General features: G+C 39.9%; 3 protein-coding genes and 1 long non-coding RNA gene across 8 annotated transcripts; 1 reads left to right on the forward strand and 3 right to left on the reverse strand.

Moving 5' to 3' along the window:
* Positions 1–48: 48 nt before the first annotated feature.
* Positions 49–10,612, reverse strand: LOC107079864 (uncharacterized). 3 transcript variants are annotated; one of them, XM_015367000.2, is made up of 15 exons: positions 10,269–10,612; positions 9,909–10,012; positions 9,470–9,617; positions 8,676–8,825; positions 8,374–8,538; positions 8,109–8,235; positions 7,551–7,722; positions 7,111–7,215; positions 6,782–6,884; positions 5,588–5,730; positions 5,201–5,329; positions 2,455–2,655; positions 1,836–2,006; positions 1,173–1,431; positions 49–885 (listed from the first exon to the last, which is right to left on the reverse strand). In XM_015367000.2, the coding sequence occupies exons 1-15, from the start codon at positions 10,285–10,287 to the stop codon at positions 860–862; spliced, it is 2,022 nt and encodes a 673-aa protein (XP_015222486.2). In that variant the 5' UTR covers positions 10,288–10,612; the 3' UTR covers positions 49–859. The 3 variants fall into 3 exon arrangements, with proteins under 3 accessions (XP_015222486.2, XP_015222485.2, XP_015222484.2); XM_015366999.2 differs by having other exon boundaries at positions 2,455–2,622; positions 8,374–8,577; XM_015366998.2 differs by having other exon boundaries at positions 8,374–8,577.
* An 83-nt stretch (positions 10,613–10,695) lies between these two features.
* Positions 10,696–12,600, reverse strand: dnlz (DNL-type zinc finger). The gene is made up of 3 exons (XM_015367008.2): positions 12,212–12,600; positions 11,627–11,766; positions 10,696–11,225 (listed from the first exon to the last, which is right to left on the reverse strand). Exons 1-3 carry the CDS (start codon positions 12,299–12,301, stop codon positions 11,072–11,074), a joined length of 384 nt encoding a protein of 127 aa, XP_015222494.2. The 5' UTR covers positions 12,302–12,600; the 3' UTR covers positions 10,696–11,071.
* Positions 12,383–16,555, forward strand: LOC138224967 (uncharacterized). Its single transcript, XR_011183482.1, has 3 exons — positions 12,383–12,439; positions 13,223–13,371; positions 16,291–16,555. It is a non-coding gene; the product is annotated as an uncharacterized lncRNA (long non-coding RNA).
* On the reverse strand, positions 12,698–23,373 carry card9 (caspase recruitment domain family, member 9). Of its 3 annotated transcripts, XM_015367005.2 has the most exons (13): positions 23,322–23,373; positions 22,207–22,431; positions 21,574–21,711; positions 20,729–21,054; positions 19,764–19,943; positions 19,210–19,362; positions 18,753–18,878; positions 17,782–17,973; positions 17,263–17,298; positions 16,848–16,920; positions 16,019–16,125; positions 14,030–14,106; positions 12,983–13,180 (listed from the first exon to the last, which is right to left on the reverse strand). In XM_015367005.2, the coding sequence occupies exons 2-13, from the start codon at positions 22,400–22,402 to the stop codon at positions 13,084–13,086; spliced, it is 1,701 nt and encodes a 566-aa protein (XP_015222491.2). In that variant the 5' UTR covers positions 22,403–22,431; positions 23,322–23,373; the 3' UTR covers positions 12,983–13,083. The 3 variants fall into 3 exon arrangements, with proteins under 3 accessions (XP_069039417.1, XP_015222490.2, XP_015222491.2); XM_069183316.1 differs by lacking the exon at positions 14,030–14,106 and having other exon boundaries at positions 12,698–13,180; positions 16,872–16,920; XM_015367004.2 differs by lacking the exon at positions 14,030–14,106 and having other exon boundaries at positions 12,698–13,180.
* Positions 23,374–23,564: the final 191 nt, after the last annotated feature.

The following is a 23,564-nucleotide window of genomic DNA, read 5'->3' on the forward strand; positions in this document are numbered from 1 at the left end:
CGTAGTTTTTGCACGATGGAAAATGTAAATGAACGCCTGTGAAAACAATTTGATTCAAAAATACGTCTTTAATGATTAAAAATATGTTGCATACAGTATATTAAATTACTTTTTTGTAAAACGGTGTCTTTGGGTTCTCGATACAAGTCATTGGCTATACCTAACAGTCCAGGATGATTCTTCACTGAATTCACTAAACAAAACTACATTGTCCATAGATGAAAAAAAACAATGTATAAATTCAAGCACATTCTCCACACATAACACCTAAAAAGTGTCTTTTCACATTGGCAAAAGATTGAAAAGCTAATACTTTGGCTGTATTGTCCGTACATCAATGAAACCAATACAACACATTTTTGTGGTAATTGCTTTAAAGATTTTTTACAGAAAAAATCAGATTGTATACACTCAAACTATATATCAAGAAAAGTCTTCTGCCATGCTTTCACCCCTTTTGGTTTCTCTAGATTAGGGGCACCGGTGGTCATTTTACCAGGGGTGGTTCTGAACTCTGAAAAAAAACTATTACAGACTTCTTGGTGGTGATAAAGCCCACATCTCTTTAAGACTTTTAAGAGGATGACTTCTGTAAATCTGACGAGGGCAGCTCTGGATTCAATCCCAGTTTTTAGGGGTCTCCTCTGACCTAGATGTTAGAAGGAGATGACATCACTTCTGTAACTCACTCAGCACATTAAGGCCCATGATAGAAGTATAAATGACAAAATTCGTGACATTTGCTTCTGTGCAAGGTGCCTCTGGGCAGAAAGATTGGCTTCATTCCCGAGATGCTGCCGAGCAGATCGTCTTCATGCACTACCCAGAATTCTTCTGGTTAATAACATCTCAGGGTACATCAAGGAGCCCACAGTACTGAATGATCTGAAGAGAAAACCATAAGAGAGGTTACAAAGAGAGGTGGCCATTCAGCACATCTAGTCCATTTTGTTAAAACAGAAGGAGAAAATAAAAAAGCAATTAATAAATTTATTATAGGAACCTGTACAAAGCAATTTCTATGAAAATAATATTTCATTTGAAGTGTAGTATGTTTTTTTTAACTTATGCCTCCAAATGGCATCTATATTAACCTTTTTGTATCCATGCTGTGAAGTTAAGCCAGTGTTCAGGAACAATAACATTTTGACCTTTGAGACAGATAAACTTACCTTCTTCACTAGACAGGAGGTACTGATTCTCCATTGGTGCCATTGGTGGTTTCAGCGTTCCCTTTAAACCTGCACTGTGACTGGTCAGTGGTAGGGTGCCAGTGGGTAGCTGAGCCATCCCCATTCCTGAGGCCTGAGCCAGGGGGCTCAAGTTGTTCTCTGCATTCAGGACATGAGGCTGGCTTTGAAGTGCAGCAACAGACTCCAGGCTCCCAGGAGCTAGCTTGTCTGTCCCTTCAGTGCCACCATGCTCAATCCCCTGCTCAAGGTAACGTTTCCATCATTGTGTTAGACATACATTTAAAAAACATGACCTTTTCAGGTTAATTATGCAAATATTTTCATAGGAATTGTATGTTCTCCTGGTGAATCTAAACTTATTTCTTTCCTAATTAACTAAAGTGATTTATGTTTATGTATTTTTATTGCCCTACAGTCAGCAAATAACAAGTGCAGAAAATAAATAGTACATGTTAATAAAAAAGAAAAGCAAAGCAAGACACTTTGAATCCAGAGTTAATTTTTAATTAAAAGAATGGTTTTAACCATCTCCAGAAACGGCTGTGTTTTGCTAACAGTGTCACTATCCATGGAGAGACAAACAGAAGCAGTGTGGCCCTCTCTGGTTCTTGTAAGGATAAGGCTGACAGCCAGTGCCCACACCTGCAATATCAGCTGAGTGGCTCCACTCATCAAACTGCAGGTTGCCATGGTAGCGAGAGTGTGAGGAGTGGGGGTGGCAACAGGTGTATCATGAGGGACACACGCCGAGGGTCCTTTCTGCACCAGCAGTGTAGGGCGCTGGGAGGGGACCGACAAGGGCTGGCCAGGACACTTAAAAGAAAAAAAAAAGACAACATTTCCAAAGCTTTTATTTATTGGAACTCAATTTCAGTTCAGTGAAATAAGCAGAACTGACAGAACAAAATAATAAGTTCGATTAAATTGATCAACTTGTTTAAACACCAAATCTGATATTGATAGCAAAAACACAGATATTGTTTGTTTCTGTATGAAATGTGTGTAGAAGAAATGAAGTAACAGAAGTATTTCCCATTAAGCTCTTGTCTCTTTCATGGAAACCATAGTCACATGCAGCAACTGGGTATTACACATCAGATGATGTGAAAAAAATGGTTCACAAAAAATACGTAGGAGAAATTGTGTTTCAAATCTAAATATACTGTAGGTATTACATGTTCCCAAATGAAGATAACGCACAAATTTCCTATCACTAGTGCTGTAACACAATCATAGCTACGCTGGTATAGTTGTTTATTACCTGGTGAAACTCTAGCATGGGTGACTGAGGACAAGATTTGTGAAAAGAGGCCTGTCCGTCGCCTGTTACAGCAGTCAGCAGTATATTCTGCATCCCTTCCTCAGGCCTGGTGTGTCCTGGGCTGCACAAGGGGATGTTGTAGACTGCAGACTCAGACGTCATTCCTGCCTGTGAACACAAAGTGTTTGGGCTTTCCTCTGTCTGAACAGACAGAAAGAAATTACAACAGATATTGTAAAACTAGGAAGAGATTTTGAAAGTAAATGCTTAGAAGACCACCTACTGCATGCAATTGCTCAAGTGAATTGGTACTTGCAGTGTAGTCCGTAAGTATTTGGACAGTGACACAATGTTTGTTGCTTTGGCTCTGTACTCCAGCACATTGGATTTGAAATGAAACAATGACTATGAGGTTAAAGTGCAGAACATCGGCTTTAATTCAAGGGTATTTACGTCTATATTGGGAAAACCATATAGGAATTATAGCCCTTTTTATACATAGTCCTTCCATTTTAGGGGACCAAAAGTAATTGGACAATTGGCTGCTCAGTTGTTTCTTGGCCAGGTGTGTATTGTTGCATCATTAGTTTATGCACAATAGAGCTAAGATCTAGAGTTGATTCTAGATTAGGCATTTGCATCTGGAGTCTGTTGCTGTTGTCTCTCAACATGAAGACCACAGAAGTGTTAATACCATTAAAGCAGGCCATCATGAGGCTGAAAAATCAGAATAAATCAATCTGAGACATGGCAAAACATTAGGTGTGTCAAAATCAACTGTTTGGTACATTGTTAAGAAGCAAGACTCCACCGGTGAGCTTAGCAATAGCAAAGGACCTGGTAGACCACGGAAGACCACAGTAGTGGATGACCGAACAATACTTTCAATCGTGAAGAAAAAACCCTTTCGACTTTTGAACAGATCAGGAACACTCTCCAGGATGTAAGCACAGGTGTGTCAAAGGCTACCATAAAGAGAAGAATACACCAGCATAATATCAAGAGGGTACACCACAAGATGCAAACCACTGGTAAGAAAGGCCGCAGAAAGGCTCTGGGACAAAGCCTTATGGACAGATGAGTTGAAGATTAACCCGTACCAGAGTAAGTGAAAGAAAAGTATGGAGAAAAAAATCACACTGCTCATGATCCAAAACACACCACCTCATCTCATGTAAAACATGCTGGCTCACTTGTCTTTATTGATGTCTTTATTGACTGCAGACGGCAGCAGCAGGATGAATTCTGAAGTGTACAGAAGCATCTTATCTGCTCAGATCCAACCAAATGCTTCAAACTCATTGGACGGCGCTTCACCTTGGAGCAGGACAATGACTCCAAACATACTGCTAAAGCAACTATGGAGTTTTTCAGGGACAAAAAGCGGAATGTTTTTGACTGGCCAAATCAATCACCCGACCAGAATCCCATTGAGCATGCATTTCACTTACTGAAGACAAGACTGAAAGCAAAAAGCCCCCAAAACAAGCAGGAACTGAAAATGGCTGAATTACAGGCCTGTCAGAGCATCACCAGGAAAGATACCCAACATCTGGTGATGTCTATGGGTCACAGAATTCAGGCAGTCATCAATTGCAAAGGATTTGCAAACATTTTATTTTATTTAAGATTATGTTAATGTATCCAATTACTTTTGGTCCCATGAAATGGGGGAATTATGTATAAAAATGGCTGTGATTCCTAAAAGGTTCACCCGATATAGAAGTAAATACCCTCAAATTAAAGCCGACATTCTGCACTTTAAGCATTGTGTCATTGTTTCATTTCAAATCCAATGTGCTGGAGTACAGAGCCAAAACAGCAAAAAATTGTGTAACTGTCCAAATACTTATGGACTGCACTGTACATTCCTAGGTAATATCTTGCGATAAAATTACAAAGTCTTTTTAGTCTTGAGCTTAGAACACTATGAGAGGATTCAATTCAAATACTTAAAATGCTCAAAACTACTAACTGTCTTCACTGTGTAATGACTCTGAGGATTCAACTCGAAGCTAGGGGACATGTACAGTATTTAAGACTGTGAACAGAAAGCACTTCTTCACGTGAAAATTACACCTTACATATGGAAGGCATTCTGGAACAAGGTACTCAGACATTTTTAAACTGGTTTCTTTCAAGACATGCATTAATGGGATCCTTAGATGAATTGGCCCTTAGCAACCAAAGGATCTAGATAGGTCAAATGGACTCTCCTTGTTTGTAACATTTCTTGCGTTCGTCATTTATATTTTTGCAGATACAAGCAGGAACATACTATGACAGAAAAAATAAAGAACATTCTAATGACACAGGCACCTCCACAACAGAAAACAATATACGAATCACTCATTTAGGAGCATCAGTATCTAATTCTGTGTATTCCAATAATAATTTTTAGATATAATTTCCATCCCAAAGCAGCCATTACATTCCAACAGCCCCACGACACATCAGATGAAATGAAAAAGCGAGAAATTACTTCAACAACTGAATTAATGGGGACGTGCAGACAGGCCAGACTGAACAAGTCATAATTACAACTTAGCCAAGACATAAAGGTTAGCACCTCACCCTTATAAGCCAGGCAGATCTAACAAAATAATAAAGACCTCACTTTCATAACTCTTACAAAGGATGTGCAATTGAGATTCAAAGCTATAAAGTGCTAACAATGTGAAGTAGCAGACGAAAACTGTACTAAGTAGATTTAGAAGATCATGTAGACTCTTTCAGTTTGACTTACGGTGACTGCAGCCGAGATCAGTCCCTGTTCTGGACCAGTCATTGGCAGTCCTGCACTGGGTTGTGGAAGACTGGTAAGCAGAAAAGGGGGACCGGCCTTAGCTACCTTCTTCTTAGGCCTTGGGTTATCCTGCAAAGAAGAAATAAGTCATTTGCGTAAGCAATTACTCTAGAAGTAGTTAATGGGGAATTTACTCTGAAACATGCATTAGATGTACCACATACCCAAAGATATAGGCTTTTATACTTATATTTTCAACCAAAAGTTTTCCAATTTATTTATTAAAAAGAAGTGATTTCTTTATGAAATTGTCTTTTCAGTCTATATTTTAAAAGTTCCTTATATATTTAGCGAAGGCTCAAGTGTCTAGGGAAGCTGCCTACAAACCTTGATCCACTTCTTCAGACCATGAGGTGGAGGCTCTCTTTTGCCCCCTGTCTTCTTCATCTGGTCACTGACCTTGCTGATGGTGCTTTGACTGCAGCCTGTTACCCACATGATAAATTTATAACAATTGCATCTTCCACCACCTAAAAAAAAGAGACATCAATATAAGGGCTGTAACAAATACATTCATCTTCTAAGAGCTTAATCCAATTTAGGCTTTGGCTCTCCTTTGATGCTTTCCAAGAGGGCAACAGGTGCAAGGCAGGGTACACCCTGGACGGGATGCTGGTCTTTTACAGGACATGCACACGCACGCACAGCTAGGCCAATTTTCCCAGAAGCCAGTTAACCTACAGGTATGTCTGAGGACTGTGGGAGGAAATCAGACCACCTGGAGGAATCCCACAGGAACACAAGAAAAATATATAAACTCCATGCAGACAGCACCCCAGATCCGGAATTGAACCCAGAGCTGCAAGGCAGCAATGTTAACCACTGAGGGACAAATTTTCCTTGTAGCTGTTTTTTTTAAACATCTAATTTAAAAGTGAAGAGAAAGTGTCAAAGTGCACAACTATGTGCTTGTGCATCTTTAAATTTGAAGACACATTCTCTAAATTACCCAAACACTGAATATGACATGAAATTGTTTCCACTATGCCACTTAATTAATATTGAAATGATTATTATATAAATATGCAAACCATGTGCAATGCTGTAGTCTGAAGAAACATCTTATCAGAACAGCTTGATATAACTAGTGTTTTTTATTTCTTTACATGAAGTGCACTGCATTCAGAAATGTCTAAATGTGGGAGACAACTGCATAATTTTGTTTGCAGAATGATTGCCTTCATTGATGAAATCGTCTGGGCAGGATTTGGCTGTTAAACCGTGCAGGCTCATTGATTACCTGGAGGTTAGACTCCGAGATCTTGAGGCACAACCTGCTGACCTCCATTGGTTTTAGAATGTGGAGGAATTGGTTAGTCAGCCTTTTTAGGAGGTGGTTTGCGCTCCCTCCGGAAGCAATGAATGAAGAACCCAAAGAATTCAATAGGTTCCAATTACAGGACAGTGAGATGCATGCCAACTGTGCAGACTTTCTAAGAGATAGAGCGGATGAGCACCAGGTCACCTTATCGCACCCGCCAACATGTGGACATTGTAGTAACTTGTCATGAAAAGGCTGACCTGATGGTGTCAGCATTTCTGCCAGGACTCTCCGGGCCTCTGCCTGCCCCGACCGTGCCCTCTCCCTCCAATCCTGAAGCAGTTGCCAGTGGGTGTGCGCCATCTGGAGAGAACAGGGGTGGACAGGGGAGTTACGCTGTAACTACATCTTTTACACAAAAATCCATGTTGCACTGTGATGGGTTCAACCCTATTTGCTTCAAAATAGGATTGGAGACTAGAAGCTGTGTCATGAAAAAGTGGTCTTGATTGACGAGAGCACAGTCAAACGAAGGGAGGAAAAACCTAACAAAACACATAAATTAAAACTGACCTGTTAATGTACTTACCACAACACAGTTGTCAAGGCAACAGCGATTCTTCCAGAGATCTGTAATCGGTTTGAGTAGACCAAGTGTTCTCTTCCCTTTAGTCCTCTCAATCCTCTCTTTCTTCTAGAGTGAGATATCATCTTGAGCTTACTGGCCTCAGAGTGGCATTTAAAATACACGTGGTTTCCTTAACTAAAATGTAATAAGGCCCGGCAAAGCACAATATGTTCTTATCCTTATTGAAGGAACTACAAAGAAATAATAGACTAAAGACACAGTACAAGTTAAAACTTAAGGTTATATACTTGTGTTTACTTCTTTTTGAATAAATCGCATGGTGTACAAGCTTCAGTTTGATACTCAAGTATTTATTTTTTACATTAAATTGACATAATTCATTGTAGTACAAATGAAGGAAGATTCCTAAAGGCTGAAAGGATGATTTAGGGTTTACTTACCTGAGGATCTGTTATGAGCCTTTTATGGAGAAAGTTATTAGAATATCCCAGAATCCTCTGGCAGGCTCTCTCACAGAGTTTAAGCTCCTCCCTCAGCACCTTCCGGTTGGTCAGCACAAACTCCTCAAACTCCCTGGATTTCCTTTGGCCATTGCCCAATCCTACCACTGGCCTGGAGTTCCAAATCCACAACAAGACAGGGATAAGTACCTTACAAAAGGGGTTCCCAGGCTTGGTCCTGATAAACCACACTCATGCAGATTTTTTTTTTTAATTACAAGAAGCCTTCATTGACCTAGCAAGCTGCTTGATAGGAATATGTGTATGCTTTCTTTACTACCCAAGAAATTTGGGGTTTTATTTTACATTAAAAAATGCAACCTCCAACATGATTAAGAGCTGAATACAGTTCAGAGTAATCCTGTTATTAATGCAACTACTGAGAGATTGACTGAAACAAAGTAATTACGGCACCTTTTTAACTAGATTTCATGTCTTGTACATTATCACCATGTGATATACTTTCTTCTTAGACTATCCAAAATGATCTATACTTGCTTTTTCATTTTGCCTTGCAGCTGCACAGTGCTGAGGTCATAACACTTCTGGGTGCTCAGAACCTTAGCTTCCTTCAGTAAAGCCAGGATTTGCAGGGCACGACTGTGGCAGCCATCTTCTGCGTCTCCTGTTGAAGATAGTTGTCATCTCAGAGTGCAGGCCTGTTAACTGCCTTCCAGTACTTTCATTGCTCAAATGTCCCAAAGCAAGATGAGAATGCAGTTTCACTTTTTTTTGTTTTTTTGCATTTTAACCTTTAACATACCTGTGCCTTTAATATGGCTCTGTATACACAAACATGGCTTCTTCCAATACACTGGACAAGCAAGCCTCTTAGCATCTTGGTCTCCTAGCAACTCCACCATGGACTGAGCAAAGGCCTCCAGCTCTTGTTCATGTCTGGCACGATCACTGGGCTCCACAATGGGATCTGCAGGTTTGGAACACTTTGGCTTTCCATAAGAAAGACCTAAATACAATTTGAGAAAATGTGCTGGAATTTTTGTTTGATCATTTTAGGATACTTTGCAGTGGCGGTGTGAAGTTTGGAAGCAAGGAGATACGCACCACAGGCGTTGCAGAGTACAAGGGTCTCTCCCGTCCTGGGGTCTGCTCTGCGGCGCGGGCGTGCTGGGCCTGAACGGGGGGCTTTTGACTTATTCCCACGACGGGTGGGGTTGGTGATAAAAGGGGAGCGGCACAAGTCGCAGCAGAAATCTGTACTTTCGAGAGGATAAAGAATCAAGGATTTATTAAAAATCAATTCGAAAAAGCCAGTTACACACACAGGCATCACTGGTTCCAAATGGTACTGCCACCCTTCCAAGCACACACAGTACACTTACGTGATGTGTGGTCAGTAGAGATTTCACTGCCACTGTTTGAGAGACCAAGGTTGGGCACTACGGCTCAATTCCTCTTTAAGCTTTTTCAGTCCAGCTAGCCTAAACCCTCTGTTTATGTAATTCTTCTGGTAGGTAATTTTTCACTTCTTTACCTGATCCGATTGGGCAAAGCACCTAGAATGTATTGGTCTTCAGACGTGCATAGAGTCACCCATCTGTAAAGTACCTTTCATACTGATGTTTTCTTTTGATTAATAATTCCAAACTTTGCTCAAGTGAAACTCCACATGGAGTGAAAGCAGACCCCCTAAATGCTGACAATTGTAGATTATAAAAAGGTGCTATTTGGCTTACAAACAAGTGATAACCTCACATTGTCTGTGTGTCATCTTTTCAAAACCATTTTCTCAAATGCTGTCCTCACTCCTCACACCAATAACAAAACATCAGTAAAGGTCACACACTTGATCTTTATCCTGATCTCAATCTGACAGCTGCACACATAGAACACTGTACCTTTACTGTCTCCGGTGGCTCGTCCTGCCCATCCCGATTTCTTCCCTCTCTTAGGAGATATTTCCTCACCAAGAAAGGTCTCTCTCTTCTTTCGAGGTCTGCGACTTCTGCTCATATCAGGGGAGCCGGATCCATGGGGCTGATCTTGCTGAAGAGCCAGTAAAATGTGCAAAATGTGCAATGTCTGTAATCAATCTTTTCAAGTGCTAAATTACCTTTATTCCAAAATGCACTGCTTAGAATGGGATATGAAATGAATGTGTTCTGGATGTACATTATGTGTACAAATGTAGTAATGGGTGATTCAAGTATTAATAAGGAGTGTTTTGGTGTCCTTGGTTGTGGAGGAATCTTCTGTATAAAGTGCTTTTGTTGTCAGACTTACAGCTTATTACTCTTTCTCAGACAACTAGTACAAACACTTCCAGTACAGCATTACCTTAGAATCAGCTGAAGAACCAAGTGTTGACTGGTTAGGACCGAAAAAAGTTGGCCGTTTCTTGGAAACGCATTCTTCTAATTCATTTCCACGTCTGCCATCAGCTAAGCATGTAAAAAACAAACTTGTTCCATCACCAATGTTACATGTACAACTTTAAATGCCTTGAAGTCAAACTCACAGTACAAGTGAATTTTACAAAATGCAATAATTCGCTTTAAAGCAAGAGGGGGCCATTCTACCAAGGCAGTAATCTGATTCCGCAACGACGCGTAATGCGTAAGGAGAAAATGGAGTCAATTTCCAGTAAAAGTGTACGAAAAACAAGCGAGATACCTCGGTCTGTACTTTAGAACATACCTTTTTTGTTAGCATCCATTTATAATAAGAACATATGTAGATATTCTATTTTCATAACGTTGTCTTTTTTGTTTGCGAAGAGTAAACTACGCAGCGTCTGATCTTCTCCCTATTGGCAACCCCACCAGCTTTCAGCCGTAGCTACACCTCCTTAATGAGGAATTAACCACCGAGTTCATTTTGCGAGGGGTGGCAGATACTTTTTAACAAGTCTTTTTGCGATTTTAATGTTTTATTTTTTTTTAAGATGTGTGTGTTCATTCACAGACTGGTCAAAATATGTTTTAGCTTATATAACCCAAACGTTCCCTCTCCCACTACATAGCATTAGGATCAGTTTGTCATTCACATAGGATCCAACTCCCATCTCGAAGCTCACCCACAAAAATCATAACACACATCTGAAAGGATTGGACCGAGACCCGTATTTTCCATTTGCAGTTTAATCTGCTGTATGTATCAACATTATGGACATGTATTTAAATTTTACATTATGCTTCACGAGTTACATTTGCCATGAGGTGTGCCATTTAAAAAAAAATCTTAGTTAACTTTAGTACACCAAATTAATATGGATCTGCCAAGTTAAAACCACGAATATTAAATACAATTTACTACGAGAAATGTACCCCACAGACCGCACTCCATACAAGGATCCCACAAACATTACAGTGTTTATTACAAAACAATTTACAGTTTTCATGGTCTTCCCTGAAAATAGCAGAAACGAATACACTTGATGGTCAAATGATTTGTGTTTGGTCACGGTTCTGGTACATAATGTTTCGAGTGCAAAAGCAGAATCATTTCTCTTCCTCCGACGAGGCGTCTGTCTTCTCTCCAGAGTGGCTGCGCGTGGCCAGGTCGGCAGCGCTTTCCAGCACGAGCTCCAGAGCCTCGTCTCCCTGTAGCCTTCTCACCATTTCCCCCTTGGAAGCCAAAATCTCCTCGATATTCCTTGTAAGGGACAAAACAATATATTCTGATGAAAATATACTACTTTCTAATTGAAATATTTTCATAAATAGCTACACTCTTACCTACATTACATCTAACGGTGACAGGTTCAGACACCATCTTAAAACAAAGTCGAGTGAAACGTTTAGACTTTTACAACTGGTTGTACAGGTTCGATGCGCATTATTTAAATAACCATACAACTGGCTTTTCCAGGGAAAAACCATTTGCTTTCCAACATTCCCGAGCAACTGTTACAAGACCTTTCGGTGTGGATGTGTTTCAACGGTAAAGACCCTACAGCAGCAGATGAGCGAACACGTTTCTGTCCATTCAATGTTTGTGCATTCAATAGCAATGGAGTACTGTTATAATTAGATTTGTATTCCGAAGAGACTCACTTTTTCCCTTCGAGATCTGAGAACCACCCAAGGTTATCTGCGATGATGTGGTGGTTTTTGCAGTTTGGACAGGTCACTATAACAACTCCATTGTGATAAGCAACTTTGGAAATCCTCTTCATTGATCGCGTCCAGCAAACCTAAAAGTAATTTTTTTTTCAATTAATGGATCTACACAGAAATTACCAGTAATAATTACTAAATTCGTCACCAACAGCATGAAAAATGCTATTTCTCTTTTATTTACCTTGCAAGTGTATACCAAGTGGTAGTGACTCGAATTTATCTTTCCAATAGGTTCGCTTCTCACAGGGACAGATGTTGAGAACAGCTTAAAAAAAGATACGCAAGTTGCCCTCGCAACAGACAAAGACGTTTCTTTCCTGCTACATCTACTGAATTTCCCATGCTCTTTAGGAAAATGTCTCGCAAACGTCCGATTTCTCTGTTCTACGTTCCAACGTGGTTTTCCGAAGTTGGTATTATGAGAAAACTGACGTAACTGCAGATCTCTGGCAGTTGTTTTTAACAGCGGTACTTTGCCCGACCAGAATTTAAAAGAGCGAAGAGCCGAATTCATCATACCATAATACAGATGCCAAAATAACACAGCAAGTGTTTCAGCTGCCTGTCAATTCGCTTAATGTTGCTATACTCCTCATACTTAAAAACCATTGCATTGCTGCTACTAGTGTGTCATCACTTCCTCAGTTCGCAAGACCCGTGTAAAATAAACTCTCACGCGAAGTGAGTTGTGTACCATCTGCTGTCTCGGAGATGCTACTACAGTTACATCACAGCTAAAAGCAATATGTGCGTATGTCCTTGTTACAGTTTCTTGCGAAAGTGGGATAAGTTAATTGCGCTCCTGGCTTAAAGAAATGAGATTCTGAAATAATGTCCTAATTTTCTACATGAAATTGTTTTCATTTTTAAACAACACTACTTGTAAAATAAGATGTAAACTACAGCGCAATACGTCTTATTTAGGTGTCATGCAGTGCGGGTTTTATAATACAGCGGAGGTCGAGATTTCTTAGTAGATGAAAAAAAAATGGAACCACATTCATATGGAGGTCAACATCATGCATTTTAATATTGCATGATTAATTAAGAAAAACACAAATAGGTTTTTGCCCAGCACCTTTATGTTTTTACGTAGTTATAGCTCTATGAACTGTGCAACACGAGATTGCACTTCTGAGGGGAACATCAGAATTAAAACATTGTAAAAACAGAGGGGGTAACTAAAAAATAACAGCACTATACCAAACCTCTGCATATTCTTTGACGCATTCGTTGTTGTTAGTTTTAGGTTAGCGTGCTTTTCCATGACAGACTAACCCTTCATCTAGTCATTGTAAGTCAGGTGAATAGTTTTGAGGTTGAACAGATCGTACGATCCGGCAGAAGATCTGTCACGGTAAAGGCATCCTGGACTGCAGTTTTCCTGGCCGTCATGTGCCGTCTGTGTCTGTATTGTCGCTCCCTGTGGTGTTTTCCACCTCGCCGCCTTGGTGTTCTGTGTCCTGGTGTGTTCTTAGCGCCCGCTTTCTGTTGTGGAAATATAACACAGAGTCACGTTTCTTTTCTCAGGACAAAAATGCTGATTATCAATTACAACTCTCGCTGTTGCAACCCGCGTACCTCCTCACCACTGAAAGCAGGATCTGTTGTTCTCTCGGGATCACGCATGTCCCATATAAAACATTCCAAGACAGGAACCCACGAACTCAGTATTGCAGGTAACTAGCAACAACGAAGTGTGTCTTTACTTTATGTTGCTGAACAACATTAAAGGTCTAACATTTAAACATTAAAGTTTAAATATCTGGCTACTTTTACAATCTGCAGTTTTAATTAATCTGGGGAACTAAAATAAATGCAAGGGTAACAGTTTTGACAGCATGCTTGAAACGTTTGTTCCAGATTTACACATCCCTTTGTGGAAGGAAGTGCCTCATGATTTTGACTTTAAAGCCACTTCCCCTTAGTTTCCATGTGTGTCCTCCACTGCAGATACTTTTCACTAATAGATTTTGTCTTATAAATATATCTATTCATTTGTTTATAATTAACAGGAATTGAGAGCATTGAGGAATCACAGTGAATAATTACAACTGCAGCTTCAGCTGTGAGCAGGATATTTACATGATTACAAATTAGATTTTTCATTAATAGTTTAAACCAAAATAATTAAATGTGGCTGATTGCTTTAATTAGTTAATATTAGAGTCAACACATTGCTGACAATTTAACCCTTTGAGGATGAAGATACTAGACCATTCGATAAAAAATAACATGAAGATAGAATATTTTTTTTTCATAATATTTGAACATTTGAATTTAGATGCTAAATTGGTTGTGTTGGGAACAGTAGTCCTCAAAGGGTTAATGACAGACCTTCTATAAGCCTCAAAACAATGTCTCATTCGCCTCCTTTCCTTGTCAGCCAGCTCTCCTTTTGCAGAACCTTTCTCCTGGAAATAAAACCACAAAAGTCAATGCAACAGTTAGTAAGTATCACTCAGGGGTGGCAATGAATGATATTTTTAACCTTTTCTTTTCAATATTTCTTAAAGCAGCTTTCCTGATCATTTGTCAGCAAGAAATGTATCTCTTATGACCAGAGGTCAGAAACACAACTGAACCCTTAACTGACCTGATCATGAGACTGATTTGAGTTTTCTAATTGTGTTCTGCTGACAAATGTGCTGAGCTTTGCTTTTTTCACAAGTTACTTTCCAGCTTCTGAGTGGATAAAAAAAAAACATTTCAATGAAGCAAGTGTTAATTCAGTAAGGGATCTGATTTAGTAAAGATCTCAGCTGAAGTGAAAACTAGCAGGTGCATGGATCCTCAGGAACAGACTTGGGAACCACTGTCTTACTGTTGTAAAATACTTGTAGTCTTTCATATTCTGACCTCTTCAAAAACAGAGCATATAGGGCAGTTCCACTCATTCATTAGCTAGATCACCCTGAAGCTTAGCACATACAGTATCACTTGTCATTGGAGGAAGAAAAGCAAGGAGAGTTGCAAACAGACGCTAGTAAATGGTGATTAGTGTTACGCACAAAGTAAACAATTGTAAGACACATCAGATAAAAAGTTATTTTCACACTCAGTTCCTGTTAGTGTCTCAGTTAGCACTATTAAAGACTAAAATGTTTAATTTTTCATCATTCCTGACTTGTTTTAAAGGACGTGCTTAATTCAAGATATAGTAGCTGTACAGTTATTTTGTAACAGTTACAGTTATTTTTTTATAGTTAATCAAATACTGTAAAGCATAATCCACCAGGCATATAAACTGGTTTCAGGAATATTTCTATGCTTAAATGGAGAATTCACTTGAGTGGGATTCTAATTTATGAATCTAGTCATAAGTGGATGTGGTTCAGGATATGGGAATTTAATATATTTAAGTACCATATTTATGTCTTGTTAAAAGACTAAATTTCCAGTTGGGGAAAGTAAACAAAGTTAGTTTGATTGAACCATATGAAAAGAATACACCACTGGCAGAAAGTGTCCGTTATAATAGTAACAGTTAGTTACTATCAGCTACCATTGGTTGCAAACAGTGGTGTACCCACAACACACACAGTACTACTGTTGTATCATTACATGACAATTTATACTCAAACATCAGAGTATAAATACACACTTAAGTGAGATGGAGTGGAAATAGACCAAAGTTAAAGACTTGGGAAAGCCAAAAACCAGCAGCTATATCACCCTGCACCTCACCACTGGTAGCCCACTGAAGCTAAGCAGGTGTGAGTACCTGGAGGGGAGACCTCCTGGGAAAAACTAAGATTGCTGCTGGAAGCGGTGTTAGTGGGGCCAGCAGGGGGCGCTCACCCTATCAGTCCATTTGGGTCCTAATGCCCCAGTTTAGAGATGGGGACCCTATACTGTAAACAGGCGCTGTCCTTCGGATGAAACGTAAAACCGAGGTCCTTACTCTCCGTGGTCTTTAAAAATCCCAGGGTGTTTTCCAAAAAGAGTAGGGGTGTAACCCTGGCATCCTGGCCAAATTTCCCATTGGCCCTTACCAATCATGGCCTCCTAATAATCCCCATCTATGAATTGGCTTCATTACTCTGTTCTCCTCGCCACTGATAGCTGATGTGTGGTGAGCGTTCTGGCGCACTATGGCTGCACATTGGATGCACAGGTGGATGCTGCACATTGGTGGTGGAGGGGAGTCCCTATGACCTGTGAAGTGCATTGAGTGGAGTGTCCAGTAAAGCGCTATATAAGTGCAAGCAATTATTAATTATTATTATTATTAAAAACTAAACAGATCCTTCTGCTTTGAGCGGCTTCAGTCGGCCACACTAGAGGGAGCAATTCCAAGCATGAGAAAATTAAGAAAGTGCTTACAGCTGAAATACTGTTGCCACTGGACTTTCGGGACTGGTGAGGGGGATCCTCGATAGTGACACAAACGTTACACTTTTCAAACAGAAGTGCCTGAGGGTCGTCACTCACTGGGATGCGGGAAGAGTGAAAAATGAAACACAACAGTGATCAAGGAGAGCAATTGTGAAGGAAAAGGTTACAGATAGACTAAGATGACAAAATATGTATTATGGTAGTAGTAATAATAATTTTAAGTATTTGGTAAATGCATCAAGTGCTATATTGTATTATAGGGGCAGAGCGATGGCACTGTGGCTAAGTATCTGCGCCTGTGGCTGGAAGGTTGCCGGTTCAAATCCCACAGCCGGCAGAGGAATCCTACTCCATTGAGCCCCTGAGCAAGGCTCTTAACCCCAACTGCTCCAGGGGCGCTATACAAGGGCTGACCCTGTGCTCTGACCCCAAGCTTCTCTCCGTGTCTGTGTTTCATAGAGAGCAAGCTGGGGTATGTGAAAAGACAAATTCCTAATGCAAGAAATTGTAAATGGCTAATAAAGTGGTCTCATCTTATATAAGTTCTTTGTGCTTTGATTTCAACATAAAAGGATATCAAGCATTGATATTTACAGTAGTTATAATAATAGTTTAGCTATATCTTTCTCTCTCACACACATACACAAAGCCATATTTAATACCTAATAGTTCTTGATATCTTTAATCTCCAATGTTAACATATATATTTTAAAAGGATATATGACTGCTCTCATTACTGAACTAGACAAAAGCTCATCTTCCCACTCAAAATGGATGATGGAACAATGATTCTTTTCCAGAATTTCAAAAAGGATACAGAATGTTATTAAACATTGCTCACATTTATTTAACTCTTCCTTATCTTCATCTTGACTTGCAGGGTTCAGCAGCTTTTTGGAAAAAGGTACAAAGTTATTATTCAGGAATATACACAAGGCAAGCTGAGACTGGAGATGGTGTGAAAATCTGAAAACCTGTACTACTTCTTTCAGTGATCTACTGTATTTATGAAAGAGGAAAGATGATGTTTTAGATTAGTGGTCCAAAAGGAAGTTGGAAATAATTAAATGGGAAGTGAATGATCCCATGAAAGGAGGAACATCTAAATGTTTAAATAAGTTTTTAGCAGGTTCTGTTTTTCTGCTGGGAAATTACCAAATTCTGAAGAACAAAATCACTTTTTAACTGAGATTTATGAATATGTCAGATCTAAATAATGCCATTCAACTTACATTACTCCTTAGGGAATTATCTTCATAATCTGAAGTCTGTTGGGGGAAAAAAAAGTAAATGTTGATTTTTTTACAAAACAAGACAAAAATAATCAGCATGCACCTCAAATGTCAAAGAGATTTTTAGTCAAGAGCTTTTAATTCAATGAATTAAAATACTTTACCCAGCAAAAGCTCTAAACCACATTTTCTAAAGAATTGCTCCTTTATGATGAAAAACTACATGCTCTAACATCCATAACTTCTTTCTAAAAAAATCATGATAAACAAAAGACTGGAAAAATAATACCCTAATTTAATTCTGCACATTCTGAGCTCAGAACAATAAAGCTTATTATTTTTGATATTTCATTATTTAGTTTACTAGTTTATTTTTGGTTATATTTTAAAGACTGCAATGATAGTGAAAACTTGAGCTCTTTGTCTCCTTTGCTATTTCAGCTAAGTCCTTTTTCAGTGGTTTCTAAGCCTACACTTGCTTGAGACAAGTTGTGTCAGCCGAACAGCAAAAGCCCTTACTGGCGTAGTGGGCTTTCGGCTGATACGTCGCATTTTGGTCTCCATGGCCAGCACCTCCCCCTGGCTCCTGAAGAGCTGGATCTGCAGCTCATCGCTGCGTTCGCCCAGTTCTCGGATCTGCTTCCTGTACAGGTCCTTGTCGACAAGGCTCTTGGAGTACTCCCGGTGATACTCCTCTCTGGTGTGGATAGCCTGACGAAATAGCCAGGCCGTTAAAGGTCAGCATTACAAATGACCATAACACAACTCAATGATTGAAACACTATACCTTTCAGAGGATGTCACTTCATGTTTGATTTTCTTGATTTTAAATAGTGTCAGATTTAGACAGGAAGATCTTAGTGTATCTTCCCCTACAGTTGGTTTTTATCTTTCCACGCATTGATAATTCTCTGCCCTAGTTTTGGGACAAAACAGGCTTCCAGTTCCCCCTGTTCTGTTCACTGAACGGTATTGGAACAAACTACTAGAGGTCAACCTTAATTGTCCCTATTTTACATTTTGAAATCTCCCAAAATTCAATTAACATATCCCTTGGCTATCTTTTGCAAAGACCAAAAGACTAAGTTACTTTATCCTGTTTTCATAGGTCACCTTTGGTGCTGGAATTAGTTTTGTTGCCCTCCTGTGCAGTTACTCTAAACATCTTTTTGAAATGTGCAGATACAAACTGTTCATTGCATTTCTAATGTGCTATTACTGGAGTGTTTCAGTACAACCACTGTTGACTTTTGCTCTATGTATAAAGCCCTGTCACATTAAAAATGGCTACTCAATTCAAGTTGAGAAGAGAGAGCCCCAGTGTATCAAAGCAGACAATTCTGTGACAAAACTAAATTTTTTCAGGAGCACTGAAGGCTGAAGGTGTCACTGGACATTGCTAAGCTATAAGCTATAAGTATAATTGCTGGTCTGGAAGTTCTGAATTGCTGATCTTTGTGATTACTACAGCAATTAAGAGACAGTCTCACCTGGTCTCTCTCAGCCATCACTTCATCCATTTGCTTCAGAATAGCTTCAATTCGGTCTTTGTACATTGTGGAGTCCTTCCTGAGAGAGGTGCACTGCAGCTCAAGCTCCTCCTTCTCTTCCATGTACTTGAATAAGAACAACAAAAACTCTTGGGTCTCACATGTTTCCAAAACAAATATATTTTAAAAATAACTGCAACCACAATTATTTCCAATCTTTCAAAATTGAATTTATCCTAAATCAAACACAATGGTTTGTGTCAGCCAGCGAGTGACATATGGGCAGAAATAAATGCCCTATGGCTTAATTGATATGACCACCATTACAGGAAGGAAACCAGAGTAAAAGGAAGTTAGGATGACAAAAGTACTTCCTGTGTTTGTTTGCATCACCTGTCATTAACTCATCCCTTGTGTGATTCAGTGATTGTGTGATCATTTGCAATCTAGGTGGTACCTTGTCTTGGAGCTCCTCAGCGTTGCGTAGCTCCTTGCGCAGGTTGTAGATGTTGTTGACCAGCTCCTGGTATTTGGCCAGGGACTGCTCCCTGTAGTCTTCCAGAGTCTGAATATACTGCTTGTCCTTCTCTGCCTCCCCAGGATTCCCCGCCTTTGTTCCGCACAGAAGATCAAATCAGTTACCTTTCTACCACTGCTTGTACATATCAGAAAATGTAAGATGATTTGTTGAGATTACTCAGAGCTTCTAGCAGCACTGTGGTAAAATTCAGGTCAAATTTATTTCTAGATTTATGCATCCTTTCCCTAAGAATCTATTACATATTACAGCATTAATGACATAGCTGTAAAGCATTTGGAAGTCACATATTGTGATTGTTAAAATGTGTATATTTTTGTAGATAATGCATGGCCATATCTTAAAAATTGCAACAAATACGCAACATATTTTACCTCCATTTCCCCCTCTATCACTTCTAACACCATTATCCAGCAGATGTAACTACTGTGTAGGAGGCAAAATAATTGGTTATCACAATGCTTATTGGCTACCTGGACAGAATTTTCCAGTTCCTGGATTCGGGCCTTGAGGAGATCATTTTGCCTCTGGATCTGCCAGATCATATCCTGACTGGGCCGCTGCTCCATGGCATTTTTCAGTGTCATGGTCCGCTTCCTCTGGATTTTGAAATCATTTTCTGCATTCATTAGGCTATGCTTTAGCTTCTCAATCTAGAACCAAGAGCAATGTAGAATGATTCGTTATTGTATTTGAAAAGGACTTACAAAAGGCACAAAAGCATAGCTGTATGTTATTAAAAGATGGTGTTCAGAACAGACAAACTAACAAGCAGGGGATTATTTAATCAGTACAGTATTCTAATCTGTGTCTAGCTCATTGATCCCATCCTACAGAATCAATAACCATCATAAGAGTTACATTATACAAGAGTTACATTATACCAAAAAAAAATGCTACATTATAATATCCATCCAACCATTTTCTAACCACTTTATCCAATAACAGGTTAACAGGAGAGCCTGAGCCTATATCAGCAAGCAACAAGGCAGGATACACTCTTTATGGGACACCAGTCCATTGCAGGGCACACAGACACAAACACAAGCACACGAACACCAGAGTCACTTTTCCCAGGAGCCAATTAACCCACCAGTATGTCGTTGTAATATGGGAGGAAAGCAGAGCCCACACAAACATGGGGAGAACATACAACGTCCACGCAGTTAGCACCTCAGGAATTGAATCCAGTGCAATGCTAGCCACTGCTCCACCATACTGCCTACATTAATTTATAAATATTATTAAAAGAACTCCAGAGGATGATATAGCAAAGAAGCACCACGTGATCATAAAACTAACAGGAATATAAACTTAGTTGGCCAAGAAAAAAAATACATATACAAGAAAGACTGTGGGCTCCTGATCTCATTACTTGTACTCAGTTGGTAGCATTACTGTTCTGAAAGCCCTCATTGATAAGGCTGGCTTCTCTCACCTCCAACTGAAGGTCTCTGTTCCTCATGAGTGCGTTGTTCTTGTCCTCGCTCAGCTTGGTGAAGTCGTGCAGCAGGCTGTAGTTCTCGTCCTTCAGCTTCCGGGCCTCGTCGCTGAAGCCGTCACGCTCCTCCTTCATCCGCCTCACCCTCTCCTGCTGTTTGCGCAGCTCGCTGTCCTTCACCTGCAGCTGCTTGATGGTGTCCTCCCGGGCCGCCAGTTGGGCCGCCAGCTCCTGACTGCGCCTCTTCTCGTCCTGGATAGCCTTCTGCAGCAGGGTCACCTCGCTCATCAGAAACTGCGTCAAGCCTGATTCGCCCGCGGTGTCTGGGAGAGGGGACAGCAAGGTTAAAACAGCTCCGGGATTATACCGAATGTTGAGACGATTGTTGTGCCTTTTTTAAGCCAAAGGAATCTTGGTAAAGAGACTGACCATGTCAACAAAAGACCTTGAATCACAGCCTGGTACAGACTCTACAAGGTAAAGTCATTTACAAGACTTCAGTCATGAAGAACTGGTAGAAGATAGAGGACTGCCAGAAAAATGGATCCTATATATAAATGACAAAGCTGTCTAACATACTTAGACCATATTAAAGCTTTAATACCTTTTGTTGTTTGAATGCCATAATTTATCTTTGAATGTGATTCAAACTGATTTTTTCAAAACTTGGCTGCCCCTTTGCCCCTGGAGTTTTATAGGGGTCTACAGACAGGTTAATGTGCTCACCAATCTCATTACGAATGCCAAATCATAAAGAGTAGAACCTCCACAAAACAGCTGGGCAGCACACATTTAGACATTAACACTCCACAACTTTGTGGCTCTTTTAATGAAATGCCCACCTATTAGGATGGAGAAGGCCCTAGCAGGCTCTTTCCCTGTGATCCTGCGGTACAGCTCTGGGTAATCAAGCTCCAGACTCTCCAGGAAGGCCACATAACCCTTATGTCCAGTCCTCTGCAGGATGTCTAGCAACACACCTAACAGATATAACACCAGACATTAACTTGGAACATGAAACCACTTAACAAAACAAACTTTATTACTGCAATCAAAGAAACATATTGAAACGTTGTATATAAGGCACAAGTGTATGTGAAAATGATTTAAAGATTCAAGTTACAAAGTATTGCATCAATGAAATGCACATAAAAGGAAGCTAAATAAAAAAGATTTAACTATGGCAAGTTAAATTATATATTTCTTTGGTTATTTCCTGACTGAGGATGTGAATAAAAGCCCTTAGCAGACTTATTTTGCAGCACAGGTGAGGAACCCCATTCCTAACAGACTTAAGATCTCATTATTATTCTGCTTCATATCTTTATTGGCGTTATTAAACTACTGTATTTTTACTGCACAGATTAACTGTGCCTCCCTGGCTTAAAGAAAATGTCAATCTACAGGGAATCATCTGTTCCTGCACTCCAGCCTCTTCCAGAAACGCCTCTTTCCTTTCCTGTTCGTCAGCTCACCTACTTTCCGGCGGCGGATGACGAGGCTGGGGTCATTAAAGATCTGCTCCTCGTCCTCTGTGCTGAGGACCTTGCACTGGCGCAAGTAGGGAGTGATGCGGGACGGTTCAATGGTCTTGATGAGCAGCAGCCTGTAGTTCTCCAGAGAGTTCCAGCACTCCTCGTTCTCGTTATCAGAGATGCTGAAAGTATCCATCGTTGTGCTGCTGTCAAATGTCAGCGATCCTGCAAATTTTCAAACCAACAATTCTGGAAAGGCGTGATCTTATTAAGGAGTGATATATGATTTCTGGATATATCACTTTTTCCTTTTCTGTATAGGAAGTATCAGAGCTTGGTCTCAGTCTACAGTAGTATACAGTCTGCTCTGCCCATTTGAGCTGGTACACAGCCAACGCTTTCTTAAAAACTGGGTAACACTGGTGATTCACATAGCATAGCCAACCAAAAGCATAATATCTTTATAAGGTTTCTGAATTCAAATTGTTTTACATTATAAATAATTTCACATTTTAGTCCCTCCTCTGTCTGGAAAAGAAGTGTTCAAATTTCAAAACCAGTTTTATTAAGCAATAAAATCTGCAAGTTCCCTTTTTTAGTATATATTTTAATATGGCCTTTTCCCTGAATTACACAACATATGTTTCTGGCAGATGCATCGTCCCTCTTCAGTATAAGATGAAATAAGAGAAAGTTCAAATGAAGATCCCCTACTGATTTGGTTAGAATCCATTAGTTATATTGTTCAGTACTTAGATAAGTTTTTAACCCTTGATTTATGAAGGCATTTTAAGTGGTTCTGACACTTCAAAAAGCTTCAGATCTTGACTGACTCATAGCAAGCATATCAATCAGCTTCTAGAACACAAGGGGTATAAAGTATCAACACAGGAACTTTAAACCATGCAGTGTAAATAGGAGTGCCCCCGCGACTACTTGTACTATGTTGCTGACAAAATGGATAGAGGCACACTTAAAACACCTTTCTTGCCTACAAAATCCAGGGCTGAAAACTGCTTCACTCCATCTCCTGTTCATTTACCAGAGGTACTGGAAGAGCAAAATAGTGAAGGTAGTGAAGTGAGCCACTAAGAGAAAAAAAATACATCTGTTACCTTGAAGGGAGAGTGCCCCAGCCCAGCCAGCTGTCAGTGCAGTGAAAGCATGACTGAGCTGCTGAGGTATAAAAAGAGGAAGCCAACAGTTTAAAAAGCCTGAATAGGAGGGATCTGCCACAGCTCTATGCCTTTTCTGACTGTGATCACCCTTTCACACAGTTTTAAGGCTAACAATGCAGAAATGCACACAAATTAAAAATTAGGTTTGCGCAAATTTTAAAGAATATTGCTCCTGATGAC

Source organism: Lepisosteus oculatus, chromosome 24 (genome assembly GCF_040954835.1).
Source record: "Lepisosteus oculatus isolate fLepOcu1 chromosome 24, fLepOcu1.hap2, whole genome shotgun sequence".
Classification (NCBI taxonomy): Eukaryota; Metazoa; Chordata; class Actinopteri; order Semionotiformes; family Lepisosteidae; genus Lepisosteus; species Lepisosteus oculatus.

Coding starts and splice junctions, on each gene's coding strand:
- card9 (XM_015367004.2), bottom strand. CDS start 22,402: ATGGATACTTTCAGCATCTCTGATAACGAGAACGAGGAGTGCTGGAAC. Junction 18,879..19,209: donor CTGAGGAGCTCCAAGACAAG/GTACCACCTAGA, acceptor TTCTTATTCAAG/TACATGGAAGAGAAGGAGGA. Junction 13,181..16,018: donor GTGGCAACAGTATTTCAGCT/GTAAGCACTTTC, acceptor TTTCCACAACAG/AAAGCGGGCGCTAAGAACAC.
- LOC107079864 (XM_015366998.2), bottom strand. Junction 8,578..8,675: donor TGTACTCTGCAACGCCTGTG/GTGCGTATCTCC, acceptor AATTGTATTTAG/GTCTTTCTTATGGAAAGCCA. Junction 2,007..2,454: donor CCATGCTAGAGTTTCACCAG/GTAATAAACAAC, acceptor TTTTCTTTTAAG/TGTCCTGGCCAGCCCTTGTC.
- dnlz (XM_015367008.2), bottom strand. CDS start 12,301: ATGGTTTTTAAGTATGAGGAGTATAGCAACATTAAGCGAATTGACAGG. Junction 11,767..12,211: donor ATTTTGGCATCTGTATTATG/GTATGATGAATT, acceptor AATTACTTTTAG/GTTTGCTGGACGCGATCAAT. Junction 11,226..11,626: donor TCAGATCTCGAAGGGAAAAA/GTGAGTCTCTTC, acceptor GTCCCTTACAAG/GAATATCGAGGAGATTTTGG.